The sequence below is a fragment of the Nipponia nippon genome, unplaced genomic scaffold (genome assembly GCF_047370975.1).
Source record: "Nipponia nippon isolate SJK-2023a ecotype South Korea unplaced genomic scaffold, ASM4737097v1 scaffold_9, whole genome shotgun sequence".
In the NCBI taxonomy this organism is placed as follows: domain Eukaryota; kingdom Metazoa; phylum Chordata; class Aves; order Pelecaniformes; family Threskiornithidae; genus Nipponia; species Nipponia nippon.
In genome coordinates, this window is record NW_028262413.1 from 14024023 (window position 1) to 14050551 (window position 26529).

At 41.2% G+C, this 26529-nt stretch overlaps 1 protein-coding gene across 1 annotated transcript in view; it reads left to right on the top strand.

Annotated features, from left to right (window-relative positions):
* The window catches only part of ITPR1 (inositol 1,4,5-trisphosphate receptor type 1), a 186296-nt gene that overhangs the window by 75669 nt on the left and 84098 nt on the right, over window positions 1-26529 (top strand). The window contains exons 20-39 of the mRNA XM_087744237.1: window positions 392-586; window positions 2326-2577; window positions 4028-4169; window positions 5160-5313; window positions 5649-5836; window positions 7362-7500; window positions 9017-9075; window positions 10259-10420; window positions 10519-10689; window positions 11649-11714; window positions 12609-12746; window positions 14329-14454; window positions 14821-15021; window positions 16533-16784; window positions 17333-17458; window positions 18183-18311; window positions 22156-22276; window positions 22917-23101; window positions 24146-24294; window positions 25268-25379. Coding sequence (XP_087600363.1) covers window positions 392-586; window positions 2326-2577; window positions 4028-4169; window positions 5160-5313; window positions 5649-5836; window positions 7362-7500; window positions 9017-9075; window positions 10259-10420; window positions 10519-10689; window positions 11649-11714; window positions 12609-12746; window positions 14329-14454; window positions 14821-15021; window positions 16533-16784; window positions 17333-17458; window positions 18183-18311; window positions 22156-22276; window positions 22917-23101; window positions 24146-24294; window positions 25268-25379 — 3067 coding nt within the window. The remainder of the gene's footprint in view (window positions 1-391; window positions 587-2325; window positions 2578-4027; window positions 4170-5159; window positions 5314-5648; window positions 5837-7361; window positions 7501-9016; window positions 9076-10258; window positions 10421-10518; window positions 10690-11648; window positions 11715-12608; window positions 12747-14328; window positions 14455-14820; window positions 15022-16532; window positions 16785-17332; window positions 17459-18182; window positions 18312-22155; window positions 22277-22916; window positions 23102-24145; window positions 24295-25267; window positions 25380-26529) is intronic.

Genomic DNA, 26529 nt, shown 5'->3' on the forward strand with positions numbered 1-26529 from the left:
GTTTTTGAAAGTCAGTTAGATGTGTCTTTAACTTCCTTGTTTCTTTATCTTCATCAATTGAATGGAGCTGAAATGTTGGTCTTTTTAAGGCTGAATGGAAAGCTTATAATCTAAATTCATTCTAACCTAATGCTTTTAATAATAAAACACAAAGATGTTATGTAGTAAACTGCTACTGCTGAAAGAGTAAGATACTCTGCTTTTACTTTGCAGAGTTGAGGAATAAAATTTGTGTTTTCTGAATGCAAGTGAGATCATAAAATTAGTTACTTTTATATCACCAGTACATTTTAGCAAGTGTCTTTTTTTAGCAAGTGTCTTGAAAGAAATGTTCTAAAAGATCTGCATGGGTCTTGGCAGTTTGTAATCTAACCTAACTTTCTTCTGGCAGGCTGGTCCTCTCTCGATTTGAGTTTGAAGAAGTGTCAAGTGGAGAAAATGCCTTGGAAGTTGGAGAAGATGAGGAAGAAGTGTGGTTGTTCTGGAGAGACAGTAACAAGGAAATCCGCAGTAAGAGTATCAGAGAGTTGGCTCAGGATGCTAAGGAAGGGCAGAAGGAAGATCGGGACGTACTCAGCTACTACAGGTTAACAGCATGTGCAGTAGTTGGCTAGCAAAGTTCCATCAAGGCTGTATGGGGAAGCCTTTGGTATATAGGCTGTAGTTGGTTTGGGAGAAAGGATACTGGTTTCGTGGACAAAATAGCCATTCAAGAGTGAAGATGAATTCTCTTTGAAGTGAGAGCTAAAAGCACGAAGTTATTCATGGTGAGAGGTCCAATTATCAGCATAAGCAAGTTTAAACCAATTTTAAGAAAAATAGTTGAGGCTTAGAGTGCATTGAATTTGCACAGCACTTAATGCCTATATTTCTGCTTGGTTTCCTGATAAGTAGGTGTTATGAGAGAGCCTGTATGTTAACTGTTTAGGTTACCTGTAATCAGATGGTAGTTGGGGTGAACAACTCCTTGCGGGAAGAACAGGATTTCAGCATGCAGATGGGTTTGCTTTTGATTTTAAAGAAGTCACTGCTTTTCTCCCTGCCTTCTAAATTTCTCACTAAGCTCAAAGCCTTTAGTGGTCCTGTAGTTCTCAGCAGGACAATATATGAAGTTATGAAAATGCCACAAGTTTGGTTTGATTAATGTGCAGTGCTCTTTTGTACGACTTAAGCTATGCTTTTACCAGTTTCTGACATGAAGCGATGTTTCCAGATGACTTGACAAGACACCAAGTTCTTGGCATAGTGTAAGATCAGGTTTCAACCCAGACAAAATTCCTGTGTCTGGGTTATAAAATTCTGAGAGTATTTTGACGGACTCAATTGTGGTGATGCAGAAAGTACAACTAGCTGCTTTATTTTCAATAGCTATCTTATTTTGCATTATCCCTTCCATTGAAATGGTCCTCACAGTAGACTTCCTAATACATGTTTTTGTTTGAGCCTATTGGAGGTCTGTGCTCAAAAGGAGACCTCTTGTATATATTTTTAAAAATTGTATCTGCTTTCAAAATGGATTTTCTTGCACTTGTTTTTAAGTAGAATTGATAGTGTTAATTATTTTTAGTCTACGTTATAGACTCGTGAACATGCTTAAAACAAGGGTTTAGGATACGGTTTGGTCAAATTCCCATGAGGAGTGCTGAGAGTGAAAAGGAGTCTGCTTTCAATTAAATGTTCATTGCTTTAGGAAACCTCACAGTTAACACTATTCAACACAAGCCTGTATGAATACTCATGAATGTTGGACATGTGCTTCATGACTAAAGGCTAATTATCAGTCTGTTGAATGTGCATACGTTAAATGCCAGTTGCTTACTTTTAGTTTATGGACTGAAAAGCTTAAGAATTAAGTTTAGTTTTTCTCTACCAATTTTTTCACTGAAGGGAGCAGAGCTCAGTAGTTGTTTAATCAGGTACCTGATTTTTAATGATTGTGTAGTCTATCTACATTGTTGCCTCAGTGAACAACTGTGGCTTCAGCGTCAGTAAGAAGTGTTTGGTCTTCCACAGTATTTAGGCTGAGTTGCCTTAAGCATTCTTTGGATTCTTCTGTAGCTTTCATAAACAGCATTACTTAATTCTATGTAACTCTCAGGAAAATACGACGACTCCTTTTATTCTATTTTTCCACTATGTTACCTTTTACTAGTGTTAGATAAGTACTTTATTCTTTCCATAATAATTATAGCTATATTACTGGAAAATATAAGATTCATTCTGTTGATACATATAAGGGCATATTGGTACTATACCCAGTGGACATTTCTGGAAATTAAAGTGTAAGCTGTTTATTTATTTTTTTTCCTCCCCCCCCCTCTGAAGATATCAACTAAACCTCTTTGCTAGAATGTGCCTTGATCGACAGTACTTAGCCATAAATGAAATATCTGGCCAGCTGGATGTGGACCTCATTCTCCGTTGCATGTCTGATGAAAACTTGCCATATGATCTGAGAGCGTCTTTCTGCCGGCTAATGCTTCATATGCACGTTGATCGTGACCCCCAAGAACAAGTAACGCCAGTGAAGTATGCTCGTCTGTGGTCTGAAATACCTTCTGAAATTGCTATTGATGAGTAAGTACTTGCTGGAATGGTGTGGGAAAGGAAATTAGATCACTCTTGATTTTTAAAGCAAAAACAGATCAATCCTCAGCTCATGCATTATTTATACTATTTCTGTTTAAAAATAAAAAATAATAATAAAAAAATTCCATAATGTATTCTCACTAGTTCCGTTATTCAGACCCTGTAGTTTCATTTGCCTGTAATGTTCACTGGGATTATTGTTTTATTAGTCTCAGAACTTTCCTGAGAACAAAATAACCTTCCTGTATGTGCGTGGTGTAAGCTATGAGGCAGCAGGGGCTTGTCTCCAGAACACGCAGTGATCACAGTTATGGTCTCTCTGATTTGGGCGATGTGACGAGTGACCTAGCTCTGGGGAGGGAAAGCAAGGGAAGACTATTTCATTTTTCCTCCTGCCGTATTTGATTGGAGTATAGACTCTTCAGGGCAGATTGTCCATAGGGTAGCTCGCACGAGGGGGAAGATGCTGAAACAAGTAATGTGCTGGAGACGCAGTCATGTTCCTTAACCTCCAATGGAAAATACTCTGATACAGTGGGGAAAAACCTATACAAAACCACAGCTAGGCTGAAGACGTGATTTTTTGACCATAGACTTGTATTAACTCTTTATAGTACAAATAATTTAAAATTTGTAGTACTTCAGCTGTTCAGAACTCAATTTTTTGGTTGGAGAAAATGAACATTTAAAATCAGTCTTAAATGTTAGGAATTTGAGTCTTGTCAGTATTAGTACCGGTGTTTAGTGGTTTCTTCTTTTTCCCTCCCTTCCCTTCTTGCTAGCCTGTTTTGTTTTGTTGGTTTTTTTTTTTTTTTTTTTTGCTGAGAGAGATGCGGTAGATCATATTCAACTTTAAACGCCAAAATAGAAAAACAAATGTCTTCAGCTCTGGCAAAGACTAAACAGTGATACGTGGTCAAACAGGAAAACAAAAGTAGTTAGTAGAAGGTGGTGGGGATTGTCTTTTTCGAATGCTCTCTGCACATGCTGAGATACAAACCTAGAATTTGTATTAAGGAAAATTAATGTCTGCTTTGCGTATATATTGTTTTTATTCGGAGGAAAATAGCATCCACAGTCAGCATCTCTTGGCCACATCAGTTTGCCTTAGTGCCGTACATAGCTTGTCATTGTTTCCACTAAAATAATAAGGGTTTGGGTTTTTTATTTATTGGGACGAAATTCTCTTTTTTTTGTTTTCCTCAGACATTTTTAAATAGTGCAAAATGAGCATATGGGATAAAACAGCAAAAGCCAGGAAATTATGGTGTCATATTCCTGACTCCCTCGTTTGGATAAATTATTTAACAGCTTTTAACTTTTCTTAGATTTTGACAAACCAATGAAAAATTATATCGGGGGAAGAGAGCCCTGTGTATTTGCATGCTAAGTTTTGTGTTTTGTTTTGTTTTTTGTTTTGTTTTTTTTCCCTCTTCAGCTATGATAGCAGTGGAACTTCCAAAGATGAAATTAAGGAGAGATTTGCACAAACAATGGAATTTGTAGAGGAATATTTAAGAGATGTGGTGTGTCAGAGGTTCCCTTTCTCTGATAAAGAGAAAAATAAGCTCACTTTTGAGGTAGTTATCCAGTTCTGATTTCATCTTTTTTTTTTTTTTTTTGTGGAATGTTGGTACTTTTTTCAATACCAGGTAGATTAGCAAGTAATTAATGAGTGCCAAGCCTCAGCAGGCTCCTACTTTCCAGTGTAGTCCTTTCTCCTCATGCAAGCAGCTCCGCTGAAGTTTGTGACAGTTTGCAATGATTGTTCTTGAAATACAGCTAATGAACGTGAGCTTATGTCTTAGAATTGCAGCAGCCCTGTTTACTTTTTGTACTCTCAGTGTTATTGCAAAGTCAAGCTTTACTGGAATAAATATTCTCGAAAACTAAACACTATGTCTGCATGCACAGATAGTCTCTAGAGCTTACAGTGGTCTCTCAGGAAGAGAACAATACAGTGTGCTGTCACTTACTGACCTATTAAAATAGTCTGTCTGTGCAAATAAAATGTAGCAAATCCATGCAATAGTATTCCCTGAATAACTATTAATTTAAGAATAGAGGTGATATTTCTTTTTAAGGAAAAAAAAAAGTATTTGAGGGACTATACTTCAGATAATGGGGCTATGTTAAGTATTTGCACTATATGTGAAATTCTTATCTGTGAATCTTGAAGCGGTGCATGTGGAGGACTTGTGGGGAAACTTTATAATTTGGTAGCAGTAAGCTTTAGATGTGTGCTTTTTTTTTTTTTTTTTGGTAAGACAAAACCATAAAAAGCATTTGTACATTCTCTCTAGTCTTACCTTTTCTGTAATACGACAACCACAGTATGATTTTGTAGCTATAGAATATCAATTGCAGGTACAGACTGTTTCTGCAGGCATTGCAGTATTTGTAGTCGAGTAGAAAACTCTATGATAAAATGCAGAACTATACAGTCTTATGGAATTATGAGGTATTATGACAAGAATATGACTCACAGCCAGGTTCTTGATCTTTTCACTGTGTGATTGTGATAGCAAAATGTTTAGTATTAATCAGGCTTTTTATTATTATTTTGGTAGGTTGTTAACTTAGCCAGAAATCTGATATATTTTGGTTTCTACAACTTCTGTGACCTCCTCAGACTAACCAAAATCCTCCTTGCTATATTAGACTGTGTGCACATCACTACTATCTTCCCTATTACCAAGATGGCAAAAGGCGAGGAAAGTAAAGGTAAGGCTGAAAAATGACTGACAGAACAGATCTCTTTGGTAGTTTCTAGTTCATCTCGAAATGTCAATGTGGATTTGAAATCTTCTACTCCTTTCTGTCTATGGCTTGGCTGTACAGCTGAGTAATGCCTACAATGAAAAAGGGAGAGGGCAGGGGAGTTCTGAAAGTACTGCAGTGCTTCTGTTGACTTCCATCTGTTCCAGGGATTTAGGTGTCCATCTAGCCTTGTTTAATGTTGAGACAATTTCTCTTCATAGGATGTGGAGAGTCCTTGCCCTGTTAATGCAGTCTCATTACATGATCATAACCTTACCTGTTTAACTACCTCTCTGAAGGGAGCAATGTGATGAGATCAATCCACGGAGTCGGTGAGCTGATGACCCAGGTGGTGCTCAGAGGCGGCGGGTTCTTGCCCATGACTCCGCTTGCTGCTGCTCCTGAGGGTAACGTCAAGCAGAGTGAACCAGAGAAAGAGGACATCCTGGTAATGGACACAAAGCTGAAGATCATTGAAATACTTCAGGTACTAGCAATGCAAATTAATGCAGCATCTTGTGCTGTCTTTAATCTAAGCATTCATATAGTGCTATGCTGCCTTTTAATTCACTTCTGCCTTGCATGTGCCTCTTTTAAACCGGTAAAGCATTACAACAGTGACTCTCTCAGGCTTGCAGCACTCAACTTGCATATGACAATATTATGCCATTACTGAAACAGTTTAATAGAAATGAGTTTGCTATAGACATCTGCATATTTAACAGTGATTTGTAAATACCTGACTTGCTGAAGTGGAGAGCTCATTTGCCACCTTACTGTCTCAGTAATTTCCCTGAGTGTACAGGGCCATCTTGTTAAGTGCCCCAAGGAAGGGGGAGATACTGGAGACTTCTCCTCATACAGTCATCAGCCTGAAATGTTTTTTTATGCATGCACATTTGCCAGCCTTGCTGTCTCTTCCATCTCTGGCTTTTCTCACTTGTTCATTCCGAAGTCTTTGGGACACAAAGAGAAGTTTTTTCCCTTTTCCACAGCCCTGTCTTGATCTAGATGTTGCCACAGAATTACTGCACTGAAATCCATCTTCCCTCGCTCAGTGTAGGAGTCCCTTTTCTCTTCAGTAACTTCATGGGCAAGTTCACAGAGGCCAGAATGCTGCAAAAGCCTCGTGGGCGAAAGTATGCGAAGCAGCGGGAAAGCCATGGTGTACCTTCCCTGTGCCCCTGTGGGAGGTTTCGCACGTAGCTGGGTTTGAGGTTATGGCCTTCCCCTCAGCAGCAGATGCAGCACGTAGGGGAGGCTTCCTTTCACCATTGCTAATTTTAGTTAAAGTCAGAACTTCTCTTATGGCCTGGCATGTGCAATGGGATATTTTAGTGTGCCAGTATTCCCCCTGTTACCATGGGTTATTAAAACTGGCATTAAGCATTTTCCCATAAATTTGAGAGAACTGAAAGTGTTCTTTGCATGGTACTACTTTCCTCAAGAGGGAGGAAGACCACCGAGAAGGTGGTCTCTGCTACACTGTGGAGGTTTCACTGGCACTAGCTAATACAGCCCACCTAAAGCGGTAGCTGTTGTCTGGCAGCAGCAGGCTGCGATGCTGCACTTGCGGCAGCAGCCTGGCTTTTGGCAGCTCGTGTTCAGCTTCCTCTGCCACAGCGCCCTGGGAGTTGGCACGAGGAGGACACAGCGCTGGTCTGTCAGATTCCTGCTGCTGTCAGAACGGAGATAGAAACGGTGCTTTCCTTTCCTGGGGGGCCGGGTGAGGATGCCTGCATTGGGCAGTAACGAGGGATCAAAACTGCCAAAACCTTTTACTCATAAGTATTTATTGCTGTGTGTATATCATATGCTCGTTGAAATCACTGAAAAAAATTACTGAATTCTGGGGATTTTTAAGAAAACATTTGCATACCTCTTCTCCAAGTTAAATCCATATCTTTACTATGTTGATCTTGCATGTTGGTAGCACTACATTATGTGTAAATTGTACGTGTGCTGGAAATAGGCAAGTTATTTCAACATTTTTACTACTTCTGTATCATCAGTTTATTTTGAATGTGAGATTGGACTACAGAATCTCCTGCCTACTTTGTATATTCAAACACGAATTTGATGAAAGTAATGCCCAGATGTCTGAATCGCCCACTGGAAGCAGTAATCAAGAAATGCCAGCTAACGTACCAGGTTAGTTATTTTGCAAAGGAGGAGTTTGTGTGGGTTAGGAAAGACTCTCTAATCTTAGAGGTGCTAATTGGATAATTGATTCAGGTTCTTGCTTTGGCATATGAATGGTCCCACTGAAGCAGAGTACCCTGCTAGTAGAGGGAATAACAGAGTAGGGATCCTTTCCATATACCCCAAACAAAACCCAGGATTTATTTGTACTCCCTCCTAGTTGTTTCCAGGTGTTAAGTGTGACCAAGAGCCTGAGATGCATCCTTTAAAGAAAACACAAAATAAACACTATTGTGTGTGATCTGTCATCAACCTCAAATTAAATCTTTTCTATTAATGTTTCTGGGTGAAGGAAAAGGGTCTCCAAAGTAACCTGATTTCCTCCATCCCTTCGCCCTGGCCTGGTGCTTCTACCCACCCAAATTTCTCTTTTCCAAAGGTATTGTAGGAAGGCAAGGTATCGGGAGGTGTCTGTATCTCAGTGCTGCTAGACAAGGGTATGCAAGTAAGCTGTTGAGAAGCTTGTCATGTTCAGTGTTGTTCTTAATTGAAAGCTGGATAGTTAGTGGACTGGGGAGACGGGGTGTTGTCAGCTGCTGTATTGCTTTCCAGGGCAAAAAGTGTCCTGTAGTTAGGACCTGTACCATGTAGGAATAACTGGACTTTAAAAGTGCAGCTTATTAGACATCAAACAGTTTTTCTTCCTCAGTTTGGGGACTGTATCTCTAGATGCAAAGGAGAAAGATAAGGAAAATGTGGTTTAGATGTGAAGTCTTCAAAGGGAGGAGACTATTTCTTTTGATCTCACTTCAAAGGGGATGTGTTTACTTTTTTCTGGGGCTGCCTGTCCGGCAGCCCCCCGGGGTGCCAGGGCCTTCAAAACTGGGCTGGCAGGGAGAACGAGAGCTCATTCTGCGAGCTGAACTTTGGAAGAAAGGAGGTAAACATTTTTGCAAGGATATAAAATCCCTGTGCTCTCTTCCCGTTCCCCTTTGCAAATATTTGTGAAATATTGAGAGCTCCAGGTCTGTTTTACCATTTTTATTTTTTTATTTCAGAATATTGGTCATTGCCCATGTGATAATATATTACCTTATACTGAAAAATGCAAAGACCTTTTTGTCTATTGAGCCACGGGGTTATTTCTGTCATTGCTTTAATTTATTACTTAGAACTTCTCAAGGCTGAAATTTGGTGTTTCTTGTGGATGGCCCCTCTGAATGACACCAGGTCCCATCAGTGTCCTGGAATGATGTTGGTGCAATCTAAAAATAGGCAAGAGAGGAGTAAGTCTGGATGTTGCTGAAATTATAATGCAGTTTAATTTGCGAGCTGAGAACAGGTTAATTTATTGTCTCATGTTATCTTAGCAGGCTGCTTCAGTAATCTCTCAGTGTTCCTTTCAGCTTGTTATGACCCTCTTGCTTACACCTACATCACCGCTTGCTGTTTAAAATGTTTTTAGGCTGCAAAACCATCTTTGGTGCAACTGTGACATAACATATTTGTCTCTTTATTTTCTCAGGAGCCCTAGACTTTGAACATATTGAAGAACAAGCCGAGGGGATATTTGGCGGAAGGAAAGTATCTCTTCACTAGTGCTAATCAAGGGGTAGCTCAGGAGTTCCCAGGCTGCAGCCCTCAGGGCTCCCAAGGAGTGGGGATTGCAGTTGAAAGGGAGGTGGTAACTGGAAACAGCTGCCACAGTTACCTAGGCTTCATTTTCTTGAAATGCCTTTGATACAGCTCAAAGTGGTGTCCATTTGGATTAAAAGCCACAAATAAGGGACAGGGGTCCTTCAGCCAGAAAGGTCTTCATGTGAGGGCTTCACTTGTGTGGGTAAAAGCCAAGTTGGAGGATTAGGGCACCTAAGCTTAATGCTGCAGTAAAATCTTCGGTGGAAAAGTTTGTGTAGGCAAGGATTGGGACTTCTACTGAGATAGATATATTTAGCCATCCTTTTTTTGTATAACGCGGCATTAAGCTGCACATGCATGACAGAACAAAGCAAGCTGTACTTTCCATACCTGCCTTCCTTCCAGAGCGGCTTATATCCTTTCTTAAATCACAGGACAGCAAGTCAGTGACAGACTCCAAGTACTTGAGCTTGTCCTTAAGCTGCTCAGAGCTGCAGTTGTTTTCTATAAACCTAAGATAACTGATTTCTTAAATGAAGGCAGAAGGGGAGAGAGAGATTAACTTACAGAATTAATAACCAGAATTTTTAATGTAAGTGTGCAGACTCAGTTGGAAGCCAAATACGGAAAAAGATTCGGGGGCACTGACAGGAAAAAAAAAAAAAAGACAACATGAGTTTCTCATGCGCAAAAAAGAGGTGCAGGGGAAAGAGAGGGAAGAAGAGAATTTCAAGTGCTTGACATAATTAGCATTGCAACCTGGATACTGAGGAAGGGTTTTATTTCAGAAATAGCGAGAAAGGTTAGTACCAGGAATGGGCAAGAACTATTTGAGCAATAGGGTGAGGCTGACATAGGAACAAATATTTTGGCATAGTTTGACCCCAAAAAATGTAAGTTGGATAATGTAAGCTGAGTGAACCATGATTAATGAGATTCTGTAATAGCCTCCCTATTAAGCAGTACACCAAAAATCCCTGTGTGTCTTAAGATAGCATGTGATTTGATAAATTTCCCCCTGAATTAAAAGTAAGAAAAAGGTTTTCTGCCACCACTGGCTGGACTTAAGAACCTGCTGGGACATTCAGTCTAATATGCTAGTTAACTCCTACACTCTGTTTTCAGTGAGGAGAACACACCACTGGATTTGGATGATCATGGTGGCAGAACTTTTCTCAGAGTTCTGTTGCATTTAACAATGCATGATTATCCTCCTCTGGTGTCTGGAGCACTTCAGCTACTCTTCCGGCACTTTAGTCAGAGACAAGAAGTCCTTCAAGCTTTTAAGCAGGTATGTGTGTGTATTAAGAGCGTTATTCCTCATCTGAATGTATATATTGCAGCTAAAAACAATCCTTTTGCGCAACTAATGGATTGCATTCATGTAAGGTTCAACTGCTTGTTACCAGCCAAGATGTTGACAACTACAAGCAGATAAAACAAGATTTGGACCAGCTGAGGTCTATTGTGGAAAAATCAGAGCTTTGGGTGTACAAAGGCCAAGGTCCTGATGAGGCTATGGATGGAGTGCAAGGTGAAAATGAACACAAGAAAAAAGAGGTAACTAGGTTATGTTTGCACAAATTCATGTGTTAATGTTTTATGAAAATGTAACTGTTTCCAGAAACGTGACAAAAAGAAACAACTTTCCAGCACATTGCATAGCCTGGTGAGGCTATCTGTATTGCCTTTAGATTAAGGCAAAAATAAGAGGAGAACTCGAGCTAGTTGATGCCAGTTAGTCTCAAGTGGAAACTGCTCAGGATTAGCAGCCACTGAAGTGTCATCTTTAGGCTCTAACAGAGCAGTTGGTTTGGCTTTGCTCTGGCTCGCGAGTTGCGTCCTTTCAGCACTGACAGATTGCATGTGTTTTATATGGTCAAAAGTATTTCAAATAATATAAGGGCAGAGCTGTGAACTGTTCAGGTGATGCATTTTGAATCATGGCACTATGATTAAATGATAGAAGAGAACAGTGCTTTATCTGTACCTGATAATACAGGACTTTTTAGGCATGCACATCTGGCTTAGAACTAATTGAACACCTTTTGCCTCTACATAATTTGCAATCAAATAGAAAAGACTGGGTGAGGGAATTCAAAATAGTCCCTGGGTTATGAACATTTTATTGTTGGAAGTAAATAAAAGTAATTTACTTGTTACTTTCCTTGTGCGTAGTACTGTGAGGCCTCTCTTGATATTTGTGCAATGACAGTTTAATAATAGCAGAGATGGAGAGAAAGTAAGAAGTTTTTTGGGGGGAGAATTGATTACAGACAGAACGTGACAAGCAAAGGAAAGTACAGGAGGTTGCTGTCTCCCACCCCCACCTTATTTTATGTTATAGAGGTCAATGTGACTTGACAGGATAATTATATGTATTTTTCTGAGACTGTCAGAAAACTGAAGGATGACACTCCTTTCCTGGAAGAGAGCAGGCACTATCCTAGAAGGGTAATTTTAGCCTTCATGAAGACAATAGTATAAGCTACTAATAAATTGTCCAATTTTATCCTCAGGAAGGTCACAGCAAGTCCCAAAAGCCTGAAAGTACTAGCAGCTACAACTACCGTGTAGTAAAAGAGGTAAAACTTTGCTTCTTGATAGTTAAATGGAAGTGTAAATGAGTAACACAGCTCTGGAGAGCTGCAGTCAGAGGAAGATACCCAGGAAAGTCTGAGTCACTCTTCCATTGTGGAAACTATTTGCTGAGTAATAACAAAGCCCAACTTGAATGAGAAGCCAGGAATATAATAAGCACGACATGTGTATTCTTTCCTTAAGAATGGATTAGTGAGAAACGCGACATTTTGCTGCTGTTTCAATGGTAACACAATATTTTTATTGTTAAAGGCTACAAAGGAAGTAAGCAAGTGGAGAAACTATTTAACTTGCCCTGTCCCAAGTACCTTGCACTCAAAACCATCGTGCTGTTGAAATTTAATTTAAAAAATACCAGACAAGGAGTATGCGTTGGCGCTGGCGTGGTGTGAGCTAATGGTCTTTTTGTGGCTCCATACCGCGGAGCCCAGTGCCAGGTGCACTTGACACGGCTGAATTCTGCAGGACCAGCCCTAGTCAGAGATGCCACGGATGGCGCCCAGGCCAGTAAACTGCTTCCCTTGCCTGTGCCGAGTGGCGCAAGGCTGTGCTGGCTGCTGCGTCCCCGGAGGGGTGGTGAGGGGGTGGTGGCTGCCGCTCGAGGGGCAGCACACACCGTCGCTGCCTTCTACCCCCGTGTTTCTCAGCGGCTCTCGGTTCCAGCTTGGTCTTTTGCACCTCTACTGATGTTGCAGGAGCAACCAGGCCTTAGCCTGGCCTTAGCTCCTCACCTCGAGACTCCGAAACCTGATTTTGCTGCCTAGAGCTGCTCTAGTCCGTGCAGATGCGTTTTTCACTGTTGCTGCTCTCTGGGAGCCACCTGGCACGTTCTGAAATAAACCCCAGAATTTCAGCTCTAAAGCAAGTCTCTTCTCCAGATCCTGCTGCGGCTCAGCAAGCTCTGTGTTCAGGAAAGCGCCTCGGTCAGGAAAAGCCGTAAGCAGCAGCAGCGTCTTCTGAGGAACATGGGAGCTCACGCGGTTGTGCTGGAGCTGCTGCAGATCCCTTATGAAAAGGTTGGCTTTCTGTATGGCTGTCGCCTTGCTTCATGTCATGTTGACAGGCTTTTAATACCTCTTCTGAATCTTCCTGAACCTTCCATCTTCATACTGGATTCAAAGAGGCTATTTTATCTAGCCTCACAGTCTGTGGAATACCCATGCTTCAAAAATAATTGGAAGCTTATATAAGCTTTGTTTAAAGTCTTCAAATATACAGCGTTATGCACTGTTTCCTGAATATATTTGTCCATCGTAGCTCAGAGTAAGACCAAGGCTCAACTCTCAGCTTTTCATGGGAGGTGTGTGCTGCCTTGACGTTAAGCTGTGCTGGTAGAAGCAAGACCTCGTTTTTGCTATGAGGTAGCTGTATGACAGCCATCCCAGGAACACTAATGGAAACGAGGGTGCCTGGTCCCTCGTGGGATTTATCAGCAGGTCTGCCCAGTAGTTAGACACAGACACAGACCCCACCCCCCCACCCCCCAGTTGCAGAGTCCCAAACTCCCCCTTAAAAATGAATAAATATCAACTGGCTCTCCAGGTGAGGTCTACTGTTCATAATTAGCCGTATCAGAGTGCCAGGTAATGTCAGTGGTGCAGTTTGAAGCCCACTTTGGGTTGCTGTACAGTTTGAGCTTGCACAGCACCGGATTGTGCTGATGAAGCACACCCTAAGTTCATTGCGTTGGCTGCCCCATTAGTCACAGATGACAGGTACTTATCGTTGCATGGGTGAGGGAGATCTTCACAATTTCCTGGTTACTCTGCTGTCCTCTGTTCCAAACTCTACAGGTTTCTGAGAACCAGTAATTCTGGACAGTACCTTTGATTAATGTTAAGCTAAGTCTCATGCTATCTTGCTTCATATTTTGCTAAAAAATCAGCAGCAAAAACACCCTCCAACACCTCTTGTTACCTTTCTGTCCCGTGCATATGAAAACATATTGGACAGGCAGTGTGGAAGGTGTGTCACCTTGGAAATATATGAAAATCCTTAAAAAGAAAAGCAGACACTAGTTTTCCAAACTGCATTTTATACCATCAGTGGACTGGTAATCCACACTGATGTCAGAGGAAAGGCACTGATTCCTGAACTGTACTTGGAAGCATCCAAGTAGTGTGCAGATTCCAGTAAATATAAATTGGGCTTAGCTGTTGCAATAATAACTTTCCATCCCTTCTTTGCCATGAACTACCTATCTGTCGCTGCTGAAATGCATTTCAGTGGAACATGGCAGTTTTCCTCTGTAGCCCCAGGGTGATGATGTGTGGTTTGGCCAAGGTACTGGTATGTTCAGAAGTGTAAAAGTGATTAAAGCACGTTGCTGGCAAGCTTAGCCATGGAATATGCAATTTTAGAGAATAAACTACTGTAATTTCTATTATGGTCTTTTATTTTTGATGATCTTTAAAACTGTGAAGCAGGCCAAACTCATCGCTAATGTCTGTGAACTGGGTGGAGGTTTGTTTTTCCTTGGAGTGTGAGAGAGACGTGACAGTTCCCTTGCAGAGCTGGAGCTGCAGCTCATCCAGTACTCACCTGAAAGTGAACCTTCAGATTCTTTTTAACCCCATCTTATTTGTCATGCAATCACAGGCTGAAGACACGAGGATGCAGGAGATAATGAAGCTTGCACACGAATTTTTACAGAACTTTTGTGCTGGGAACCAACAGAACCAGGCATTGCTGCACAAGCACATAAACCTGTTCCTTAACCCAGGGGTAAGAATAACCTCATGCCATGATTTTTTTTTTTTCTAGCTAGAAATGAGAATGGATTGTCCTTGGTGATCGCCTCTGGGCCTGCTCTGATGTAAGACTGGTTGGAGAGGTCACATTTCATTTTCATTCTAAAGTCATGAAAGTGGGCAAGATCTGTTTGTTTAGGACCATTTCAGTGTAAAAAGTTCAAGAGGCTGAAGTGGACTGAAAAATAGGCTTAAATATGAGCTGTTGTGTTGAAAGATTAGGTCCTCAGAAATGTTCTTTTCAGTCCTGCACCCTGCAAGGACTTTGTCCTGACCTCTGTGTGCATTTGGTGGTTTGTTCATTTTCTAATTTCTTTCTTTCTTTCATCCCCTCCATTAGATTCTGGAAGCAGTAACAATGCAGCACATTTTCATGAACAACTTCCAGCTTTGCAGTGAGATTAATGAACGCGTTGTTCAACACTTTGTCCACTGTATCGAAACACATGGCAGAAATGTTCAGTACATAAAGTTCCTGCAGACAATTGTCAAGGCGGAAGGAAAATTCATTAAGAAATGCCAAGATATGGTAATGGCTGAGGTGAGAGCTGCAGAGATTTGCAAGGTCTGAACAGAAGTTTTCACATACCATTTGGTGAAAATGACAAATTGATCCTCTCGCGTCTGGGACTGCCAAGAAGCTGACAGTTAGCTCTCACAGTGCAAAAAGAGCATACAGCTACCAGAAAGCATAGGCTTTTTTGTGACTGAAAGCTTTCTGAGCTCTTCACCCATAGGCATAACGAGTGGTTGGTTATTAATGATACTTAGGAGTTATTTTCTAGGCCTCTACATAGCAGAGTATTGGTGAGCTTACAAAGCAAGGGTGCCTTTCTCTAGCAAAATTGGGTAGAATAGAAATAGTTTAATTTCAAGATCACTAATGCAGAAGGAAAATTTTACTATGTTACCACAGTATTTTGATGGAATTTCTTATCTTACCAAGACCTACATATTCACTGTTGAAGTGCTGAGGGGGGAAAAGTTTGAGGGTCTTCAGAAATTTAGATGTGTAGGTAACTGGGAAATTGGAGTGTCAGGATAGAAGGGAGAGGTAAGAGAAGGGTGAATAAATCCCTTTAAGTTGGATATTGGACGTGATCTCTTTGACAGCGTATTTGCATGTCTGACGGGATTTTTATTGGCCTCCTCAGCAGGGGGAGCCCGAGGATCAGATTTGTCAAGTTCTGGCTTTTGTGTGTCAATCTTACTGGATTGATCGAAGGTCTTCCATATCTTGTTATTCAGTTCAAAAAATGGTTTCATGAGCTTCTCAACACAGTTGAGTTTGTGAGATGTTCAGCAGTCGGCTTCCAGGGGGGTCAGCAGCTGCTGATAAAAGGGGGTTGCCTTCTGCGTTTCATCTGGCTGTTTGCCACAAACCCTGCGGGAGGAGAGCCTCAAATCCCTCCAGCTGCGTGCTCAGAAGCGCCCAGCCCAGAGCAGGTCTCTGTTTGCTCGTTCTCCTTCCCTTCGTGGAGTTAGAGGAGGTCTGAACTGCTCTGCAAATGTGGCCATCCAGGTCTCAAATGTGAAGCTGATAGAAATCTTCAGTGTGTGACTTAACGTGACACTCACTAGCCTTGGAAAATTGATGATGTTTGTTCAGAAGGGTGGAATTACTGAGCCCTGCAGTCCTCCCATCCGGCGTGCCCCTGGGGCATTTCTCTGAACAAAACGGTATGTCTACAGCTAGCTGTATTAAAAAGTCAGCTGAGGCAATATACATGAAATAAAAAAGCACAATGGAAAGTCACAAGCTTCTTGGCACAACTTCTGTCTAAGCAGTCAGTTGGGCTGACTTTGAAGTTCTTCAGCAGTTCAGAAGTGGTAAATTCTTTAAGGGAAAATGTTGTGCTCGAGCCCTCTATCCCATGAAGGGAGCACAAGAGGAATGCCCAGCTGACTTGGTGGGCTGCACTCCTTTCAAGTGTCTAAAGAATAGCTAATCGGGATTTGCACTGTAACAGTCAGCCCACAGATTAGGGGAGGATGCTGCGGGGAGATGCACAGGCTTTGATCAGCTGATGGTATATTTTTCTTTCTCGGTAGCTGGTGAATGCGGGAGAAGACGTCCTAGTGTTTTACAATGACAGAGCCTCCTTCCAGACTTTGGTGCAAATGATGAGATCAGAGAGAGATCGGATGGATGAAAACAGCCCGCTGATGTACCACATCCACTTAGTAGAACTGCTTGCTGTGTGCACAGAAGGCAAAAATGTCTACACAGAAATAAAATGCAACTCCCTTCTTCCTTTGGATGACATTGTTAGGGTAGTAACCCACGAGGATTGCATACCTGAGGTGAGGGCTGTTTGGAGGCACTGGCCTCTATGTATTTCAAATGTGCTGGCTTTGGGTGAGAGAGGTTTGATGTTGCTGAGTCTGGCCTGGGAAGGATGATGGTGCAGGTGGGCAGTAAGCCGTGAGCTGGGAAACTGGATTCCTTCCCTGGTTGTGCTATCGGCCACCCCAGTGAATCTGGATAGTTAAGTTAAATCCTTTTATACTTGTCTCCTTGCCTTTAAAATGGGGATGTGATGCTGTACTTGGTTGTTTTATAGGGTTCTTGAGACAGAAAGGTTTATGGAATATGCTGCTAACCTTGAACAGATGGTTCTGCAGAACTGGAAATGATTATTATGCTGACGTTTTGTCTGCAATAATCCTGGTGTTTTTTACTGGATGATGCCTTGCTATTCATGGCATTAAATTTCACCAGTGCTTAAATAAAAGGAAGAAGTAGAATTACAAGTGATTTATATAGGACTTTTAATGTGACATTATATTCATTCATAATAACATTCAGGTTTTTATTTTTTAATGGTAATTTTTTTTTCCTCTACTTTTAGGTCAAAATTGCGTACATCAACTTCTTGAATCATTGCTATGTGGACACAGAAGTAGAAATGAAAGAGATTTACACCAGTAATCATATGTGGAAGCTATTTGAGAACTTCCTGGTTGACATCTGTCGGGTAACGATTTCTGTATCTAGGAACTGAAGTAAAAAAGCTTAAATGAACCTATTTAGTATACAGCAGTAAGAATAAGACATAACAGTGCATCAAGGCAATAAGTACCCTGAATACTGTGTTCCTTCACATTTATACATGCCTTCTTTTCCTTATGCCTGTGGATTTCATTAGTCATATTCCATGGAACACATTAATATTTTCCTTTTATAAAAAAAAAAAAATAAAAACAACAAACCTCAGAAAAGCCCCACACCCTACTCTTTTGTCTAATGCCTTTTTCTATTCTGCCACCTGGCTTGCTTATTCTGGCCAGGATAGTGAGCTCCTTCCCAAGCAATAGTCAACGATTTTTGGCAGGTCAGGACAAATTTTTTCCAAGCTTGGCATTTGTTTGGCCATATGGCTTTTTGCCTGGGATTCCAAGTATTTCCCCATACAAAAGCATTACATCTCAGTCCTCCCTACTCTACTACTTTCTTTCCTCTAAGGCACTCTGTTTTTTTCCCTCCCTCCTAAACATGCTGTATGCCAACACACTAAGACAGTAACGGTGTTGGGCTTCTGCTTTTGTGTATGCTGGAAATCCAGAGATCCAAGTGTCATAAATATTGTGACAGGGAATTGCTGTGACTAGAACAGTGCAAAATCCAGAATTCCAGTCTGTAACACTTACTAATCTACCTTGGTTGAGCTGCTTCTGACCTAAGAATGAATGGTCTTGCAGGCTTGTAACAACACCAGCGACAGAAAGCATGCTGACTCCATATTGGAGAAGTACGTTACAGAAATAGTGATGAGTATAGTCACCACTTTCTTCAGTTCCCCATTCTCTGATCAGAGCACTACTTTGCAGGTAAGAAAATGTACAGAGACAGAAAAGTGAAAATATGCTGCAAATGCAATTATGTCCATTCCACTTTGGTTCTATTTACCAGTTAAAGAAACACCATGTGTTTGTAATGGGGGAGCAGATATGTATTTGTGACCTGGATATTTCTTTTGCTATAGAAGTGGAAAGATTTATAGATCAGAGTACAAATATTTTTCTAGAGAGGCTGAAGTGTCCCATTACTTCATTAGTAGATTCAACTCTGTACTACCACCAAGATCACACAGGTCTTTTGGAGAGAGTTTCTACATGTCATTATCAGGTTCCATGTGAGAAAATCACACTGCAAGTAGGAAAATGAAAGGTTTTTTGTATGTTTTGTATTGCAGTTGCATCTAAGGGCTCTGCCTGTTCTCTTTGTGGCCTTAGATCAGAGTACAGTTGAATAAGATGATGTGGGCAGGTGTAGGAGAGCAAACAAGCAATTTTGCTCAGCAATAGTTTGGCATGCCAGCTGTCTAGCAGTGGTAAAGCAGTAGCACAGCAGCAAGGAGTTCTCCAGAGTGCCATGAAGAAGGAAGATAAAGCTTTGGTGCCAGGCTTTCCAGACAGGAGGAGAGGGTCTTGCACTACAGAGGGTGCAAAGGTGATTGTTTAAAGAAAGTATGTTTTTATAGGAAGATTCTACTTTGCTTTAAAAACAAAATTTTTCTAAAAGCTCTAGTGTTTCATTAAGCTGAGTAATTTTTTTCGTGCTCAAAAATTGGGGAAATGTCGAGGAGAAGCTTGGAATATTTGTGAAGTGACAGAAGGCAGATTTCAACTGCAGAACAGCAGTGTCAAGACATTGCCTTAATATTTGTATTGCAGCACAAAGATAACATCATTCATATATTCATAAATAACTTTTGGGGAGGAGTGTGGGTGGAGTGGTCAGGTGCCTGGCAGGTCCGTCAGAAGTTTGAGTATGGTAGTTGTTGAAACTTGATGCAACCTCATTGTGCCAAAGGCAGTTGTTCACAGTGCAAACTCCAGGTTTATAATTGAGTGCAACTGGCAGCAGGTGAGGAGGCACCTGGTTCCAAAAAGTGGCCGTAAAGGGCTTCTGGCAATTTGACGTGTCAGTCCCTCGTCAAAGAATTTATGCTAACCCTTTGGATCGTGGTGTGCTGCCTGCGTGACTGCAGTGCTCCAGGGAAGTGTACATAAAACTGCTGCGTGACTGTGCATCAGGTAGAGACTGCCTTCTGTTCCATATGAGCGGTGATGTTCCTGCTTTTCCCTGACTGACTACCTATATCTCTTGTGTCAACAGTCTGACCCCTTTGAGTCAGGACGTGTACTCGACCCATGTCTGGATGGCCAGTGGCCAGCCTGATCTGTCAACTCATTAGCATTCAACACAGCCCTGCTTCTCATAGGCTTAGACAGCCCTCCTTATTCAGACAAGGAGGCAGTCACACTGAAAGCAACAGAGCTGCATTTGAGATTGGCTCAAATACTCTTGAAGTGCCAAACTGGGGGCATTGCCTGTGAGAGCGCAGGGAGCTGCACCAGCTATGTTTGGGCTGAGCAGCTTTATTAGGCTTCTGTCTTCACTCATGCAAGTCTGAGCAGTCCAGCAGTTGATTTGCTCCTCGTGTGACTTTAAAACGTCAGCCGCTATTGCGGTATCAGCCTCCATGCTAGTTTTTCAAAACTTCATCAAAAGAAAATGAGAAATTGAGATCGTCAGCCCTGTCCCCTGGGGCTCTGCCCTTCTCCTCTCTTCCCTGTCATGCTTTTAATTGTCATTTCTGAGTGTACAGCGTTTGAATACACTTCCTTACCATCATATTCTAGCAATCTGTTAATTTTATTTGTCAGCAGCTTTTCTTTAGTTTCTCAATCTCTCCCTCTGTCTAGCAGGATGAAGTAACTTATTTCACCTCTTTTGCCATCTCAGTTGATAGTTCTGTCTTATCCTAGATTCATCTTTCCTCTACATCTCTAAGTTAAAAGCTCTGTTTCTCTCCCTTTTTCTGCCTGTCAAGACTCTTGCCCGTAAGCAGGGACTCTCCTGTCTGAGGAGTACAGCCCGTTGGACCACCTGGCTGTGCACATCACTCCTCCGGTGGGATTTTTCCCTCCTGTCTGAGATGCTGCAGGGCAGTCTGCAGCCGCTGCTACCTGATCTGGTGCAGCCGTCTCCATAGGCGAGTGCCTGCTGCCACTCTCCTTTGCGTTGCCTTCGGATTCAGTCACTCCCTGTCCTTTCTGCTGCACCTTGTCATCTTGTTTCTTCCCATGTGAGCCTCTTCTTGTCTCATGCCGTTTCACGTTACAGCTTGTTCGACTTAAATTGTACCTCCTTTGAGTCAGGACCAGCCCTGCTTGTTCAAGGAACACCTTGTACGTCTGTCATGCAGTTCAAATAATATAAAATTAGGAGAACATAAATACGTCTTTTCAAAGAACAGCTGTCAAACTTCTCCTCTTTAACAAGTACTGTTTAGCCTGTTTTCCTCCTAAGGGTGCTGCTGCCCAAGGCTTTCCCTTGCAAGTGTAGTTGGAGGCATGTGGAACATGGAGTAAATTTCTTATTTGATTTATTGACCTAGTTTAAGCAAATGAAACATCTTTGAAGCTTTTTAAGACTGAAAAGTCTTTAAATGTGAACTGAAAGGAATACACGAGTGGCTTAAATCCAAAAACGCAGGTATTTTCAGTGCCCTTGGAGAATACTACTGCCTGCTATGGTATTGGTGTTTGGCTTATTTCTAGAAAGGATAATAGGTATTTGCTCTTAGTAATTTTTGGTTCTTGAATTTTAAGTCTCATTTTGCGCATTTCATAATGGTGTTACGTGATGAATTGATCTAATAGATTTAATTATCTAATAGATTTGGCTTTTTCATCTAACTCTGCTTTTTTCTTACAAACAGGCATTAATCTTGACCAGAATAAAAGAGGTATTTTTTCACTGGTTCCTAAGTCTTGTGGGCTTTGCACTGTGGTGTAGTTCACTTAGCTGATAGAAACATTACATAGCTAGTAGGCACAGGGACATATGGGGTATTCTGTCTCAATGTAGGTTCATTTGAAATATTTAAAATGCTCTTTCCTCTATAGGCAAAGTAAATGAATTCTACTAAGTAATTACTGTACAAAACCAAACAGGGAGTTTTGGTCGATATTATTGGGATGTTGCAAAGATGAAAGAACAGAGCTCATGTGCATATATGTGTTGGAGTACCTCGCCTATCTATAGTGGAAGATTACCTTGCGAAATACAGGGCTAAAAACCACACCTTAATTTTGGCTGATCCATAGCAGCTGTAGTGTTTACCACTAACTACTACCTGTGTTTGAAGTAACAAACACACAGCTGGTTTCTTCAGTAAATTAGATACCAGCTAATAATACTGGAAATTATGAGTTTTCAACTCTGGAGCTGTGCTGTTGTTTAGCCAAGAGCAAAGTCCCATTTACCTGTGGACTATTGAGTCAGCTACTGGTCAACGCTAAAAGAAGCAGCTCTGTATGCCAGGTTTGCTGATAAGTCTGATTAAACAGATGAAGATGACTGCTGATTTCCTTTGCTTAGTCAGGCTTCAATTACTTGAGGCTTTATGCTTTAGAAGCTATCTATTTAATATTTCCCTTCCAGCCTTCGTTCCCACCCTTTCCATTCAGTTGCTGATTGTGTGGTAGATACGCCGTCTACAACATGAAGTTGCCTAACAAGTGGATGCAGACCAGTTAGAAATGACTGGTGTGCGGAGAGTCACGGCTAAAGCTGGTAACTGGTGTTACCTCAAGGTGATGCTGATACATCTCAATATGGTGTGATGAGTTTGATTTTCTTTTCTTTAACCTTGTGTTCTAGACTCGCCAGCCTGTGTTTGTACAGTTACTGCAAGGCGTGTTCAGAGTGTACCATTGCAACTGGTTAATGCCAAGCCAAAAGGCATCAGTGGAAAGCTGCATTCGGGTCCTCTCAGATGTAGGTAAGAAATGGATGTAATCAGAACTAACTGCTGCAAACGTGGTCATCCAGTATTTGCTGCTTACATGTCATCCTTCCAAAAAGAAACTGCATTTTACTTCCCGCAGGTGCCACTTGCAGAAAACTTAGAGCCAAGGCATAGTACAAAGCCAGAGTTACGCTGATATATTGTCATGGTTGAGCAATAGGTGTTGTCACTGTAACCTGAAGTGCTTTCTCTGTTTAACCTCAAAACTCTCTGCAGTCCTGTTGATCTGCAGCAGGGAAATAGTTCTGTGCCACTCCTCCCAGTAATTTGTTCCACTTCAGTAGCAAGAAGAGTAACTTGTACTGGACATGAGGCCAAATTCTGTTGGATAGGTGTACATGTGTGTTAGTATGAGATGTTGGGAGTGTGTGTGTAAGGACAGATTCCTATTCCCACACTTCGAAGACAGTAAACAGCTCTGAGGTGTGAAAGCCTTTAAACATAATGTTACAGAGAGGTCTGACCCATTACACAGGGACTGAGCATTGCATTGTTTAAAGTGGACACAAAGGACATCGTAGAAGGAATTGCAAGTAGAGCTTGTCTTGTTCTTGCATTGGTTGTAATATATGGGCTGAAGGAGTCAATTCTTACTAACTTCTGCTTGCTGCAGCAAAAAGCCGTGCAATTGCAATTCCTGTAGACTTGGACAGTCAGGTCAACAATCTCTTCCTGAAATCTCATAACATCGTGCAGAAGACTGCAATGAACTGGCGAATGACTGCAAGGAATGCTGCCCGCAGAGATTCAGTGCTCGCTGCCTCCAGGGATTATCGAAACATAATTGAAAGATTACAGGTGACTACACAGCACCCTTTCCCCCTTTGATAAGCACTTACTTGCATGCCTACACAAAAGGAGGAATTTACTAAATCGGAAGACATTTGGGAATGAATTAACTAGTCAAAATGCCACATGATAATCCAGTTAGCTGATTCTGAATATAATAATACTGTACTACTGTATGTAAAATCAAATGTAAACCATTGTATCAAGACAGGTAATTGAATGTGCACGGCTAACGGGTATAGTAGTACTCACCCTAGGAGATGTTGATATTTGAAGCTAGTGGTACTTAAAGTATTCTTGTTCTACCATTAGTAATATTTCTTTGATAAGACAGGACTTTTTCATCATGATGATGCCTTTATCATTTGAAGATTCATTCTCTGGCCAAAAGCTTTTTTTGGCAAACAGTTCTAACTAACTTTACATAAATGTATATTACGTAATGTAAAAACACTGCCCAACCCATTCTCATTTAAATAGCTTCTCCCTCTTTATCCATTCCTGTCTATTTGTCTGTTTCAATTTGATTAAACTTCCTCTCTGGCTTCAGAGGTATCTCAGTGTTTTCTCCTTGTTTAAGTATTAGGATAAATGTGGTTTCATTTTAAGGTAGCTACAGCTTTCCAAACATTGATGAAAAGGGGAAGAATTTTTTTTTTTTCATCATTTTAACAGTAGTACTTTTTTTGTCAGCCCATGTAAGCATAAGTAACCTGATCGTTATCACAGAGTTTCAGTGCAGCTCTGAGTCTGCGTTTTTCTCTTTCCCCTATATGAACAAGAGCACCTACAAAGATGGGGAGGGTAGGGGAACTAAGTCATCTGGAGGACTGCTGGAAATCAGGGCTTCCCTTTTAAAGACAACTATTAAATGATAAATCTGAAAGTCTTACCTGACCAAACTCTGAGGTCTTTGATCTAGTTTATCCAGGCAGGACAGACCTAACTGTCCTGTCCTGTCCCGTCCCTCTTTTGTGGTTTGTAAAATTAATTTGCATATACATTTATATGTATTTAGTGTTTGTTTAAAGTCTTGATATGGTTATATTCTAGGACATAGTATCAGCTTTAGAGGATCGCCTACGTCCTCTTGTCCAGGCAGAGTTATCAGTACTGGTAGATGTGCTTCACAGGCCTGAACTGCTCTTCCCGGAGAACACAGATGCAAGGAGGAAATGTGAAAGTGGAGGTTTCATTTGCAAGTAAGTTGTCCTGAAGTCTGGCTTGTTGGGAGGGTTTTTGTTATGTTTTGCTTTTTCCCAGTTTTCCCATGCCCTATGGAATGGTGCCATCTTGCCCAGCTTTATGTAAAGCAGAGTATTTCATTATATGATAAATGCAATTTGTCCTTGGCGGGGGGGGGGGAAGCTCTTGGGGATGGGGAAAGACTGCTTGACGTGCTCTCACAGCTAATGGTTAAAAATTTCTGGCATTCCTGCGGGATAGAAGTGTCATAAACAGTAGTATAAACAAGTAAAAAATTATGAGCTAATCCCTGTTATTCTGTCCCTGCCTTCAACCCTAGTAATGTTTGCAAGGTACTTGATCTTGTAGCACTTAGCGCTTGGTAAGTATGTCAGAATTGGTTGTAATCATGTGCATCACCCAATGCAGATGCCTCCCAGATTTGGAGGGAAGGAAAAGGAAAGATTATAAGGTCATTTAGAGGGCAATTCAGAGCAGAAGCCAGCTTCTCAGATCACCTCCTGGAGGGGTGGATTACAAAGAGTTTATGGAAACTAGGTACCAGAGTAACAAACAAATGCTGGGTAGGATGGATTTCTAATTGTGCTATCCAGGACTCTCAGTATATTTTTTTTTTTTAACAAAGTAGTATGTGGAATAGTTTTCTTACTGTTACGTGTTTGTTCTGGAGGACCAGCAAGTCCTAAATCCCACTGCCCCTTCCCCTGGTTCCTTTCTGCCTGTAGTCAGAGGGTTTTATCTGGCTGCCCTCCTGCTGGGGGGGATGCAGTTTCCTTCACAGCTTCACCAAAGCCCATGGTAGCTGGTTCAGTGTCACTATTGAGAGAATGTTCCCAAGGTGGTTGTATAATGGTATGATAATAAAACTTGTTTGCAGCTTAAACCAATTAAGTAAGATAGCCACGTATATCTTATCCCATTTTAGAATATTAGTACTAAAACGAGCTGTGATTGATTGGTTATTTTCAGGTTAATAAAGCATACTAAACAGCTGCTAGAGGAGAATGAGGAGAAACTATGTATTAAAGTATTACAGACGCTCAGGGAAATGATGACCAAAGATAGAGGCTATGGAGAAAAGGTAACGTAATTTACAGTTCATCATTCTGTGTTAAACACTGTCTTTATTATTCAGTAAAGGAAAATAAAATTCTTGCTCTTTCAAGCTGTGTTTTATATGTGTAAGCACTTCTGTATTGGATCAGGAACAAAACATTTCAACTAATAACTTCAAATATAATTTGAAAGGTAAGCTCGTTTCTGTTGCTTTTCTACTTCAGACTTGCAAGTTTAAGTCTAATTCCTGCAGTTGCTGGCACTGTAAAAATACCTAATTTCGTTACCTCTTTATGAAGGATATAACCTCTTTATCTGCTCTCTGGGTCTAGGTGACTCTTCATCAGGTCACATAACCTTGCAACAAGACGATATTCTGTATTTTAATTTTAATTTATATACATCTGAGTCGTCATCTTGTGAGTTATAGATGGAAACTGTCTGTACACCCACCCATATTTTTTTTCTTCCCCTTTCCTACATACAACTCCTTTGTCTTGTTGAGAAGAATGTTTTTCTGTAGGTACAGACCTGTTCTCTATTTGCATCAGAAGAGTGTGTATATGCATATATGTTTGTGTATCTAGGCATTCCTACAGTCAGTCTTAAAATCCTAGTCTAAGGTATCTATCTCATGCATTTTTAAGCAACCATGGTTATTACCATGCCACATGGTAGACGTACAGAGCAATATACCCTCCCAGTGAATGTGCTTATGAGCAATTGAGAATTGCCAGTTGGGACTGGGGGAAGCAGTGATGTGGAAGGATGCTCACTGCAACAGGGAGTCCATGCCCGGGAGCAGATGGTATCTCATATCCAATTCTCACTTACAGTAGGGTTTAAAGTTGTTGCATAGTGCTAGATTCACAACACAAAAAGGCAAAAGCTTTAGAGGTAAGACAGTTTAATAATAATAATAATAATAATAATAATAATAATAATAATAATAATAATAATAATAATAGTTTATCACTGTAGCTATAGCTGCAGCCACAAGGGAGGGAGATGCTCTGAAGGCAGAGGAACCCGTAGCATCATTGGGCCAGCTGGGATGTCACACGCGACCCCTGCTTTGGCTAGCCTAGCTGGAAATGAGGAGGATGCAGGAGCAGAACGTACTGCTCTGTTGCCAGTCCAGGAAGAGGCAGGCGCTCGCATTCCAGAGCAGAGAG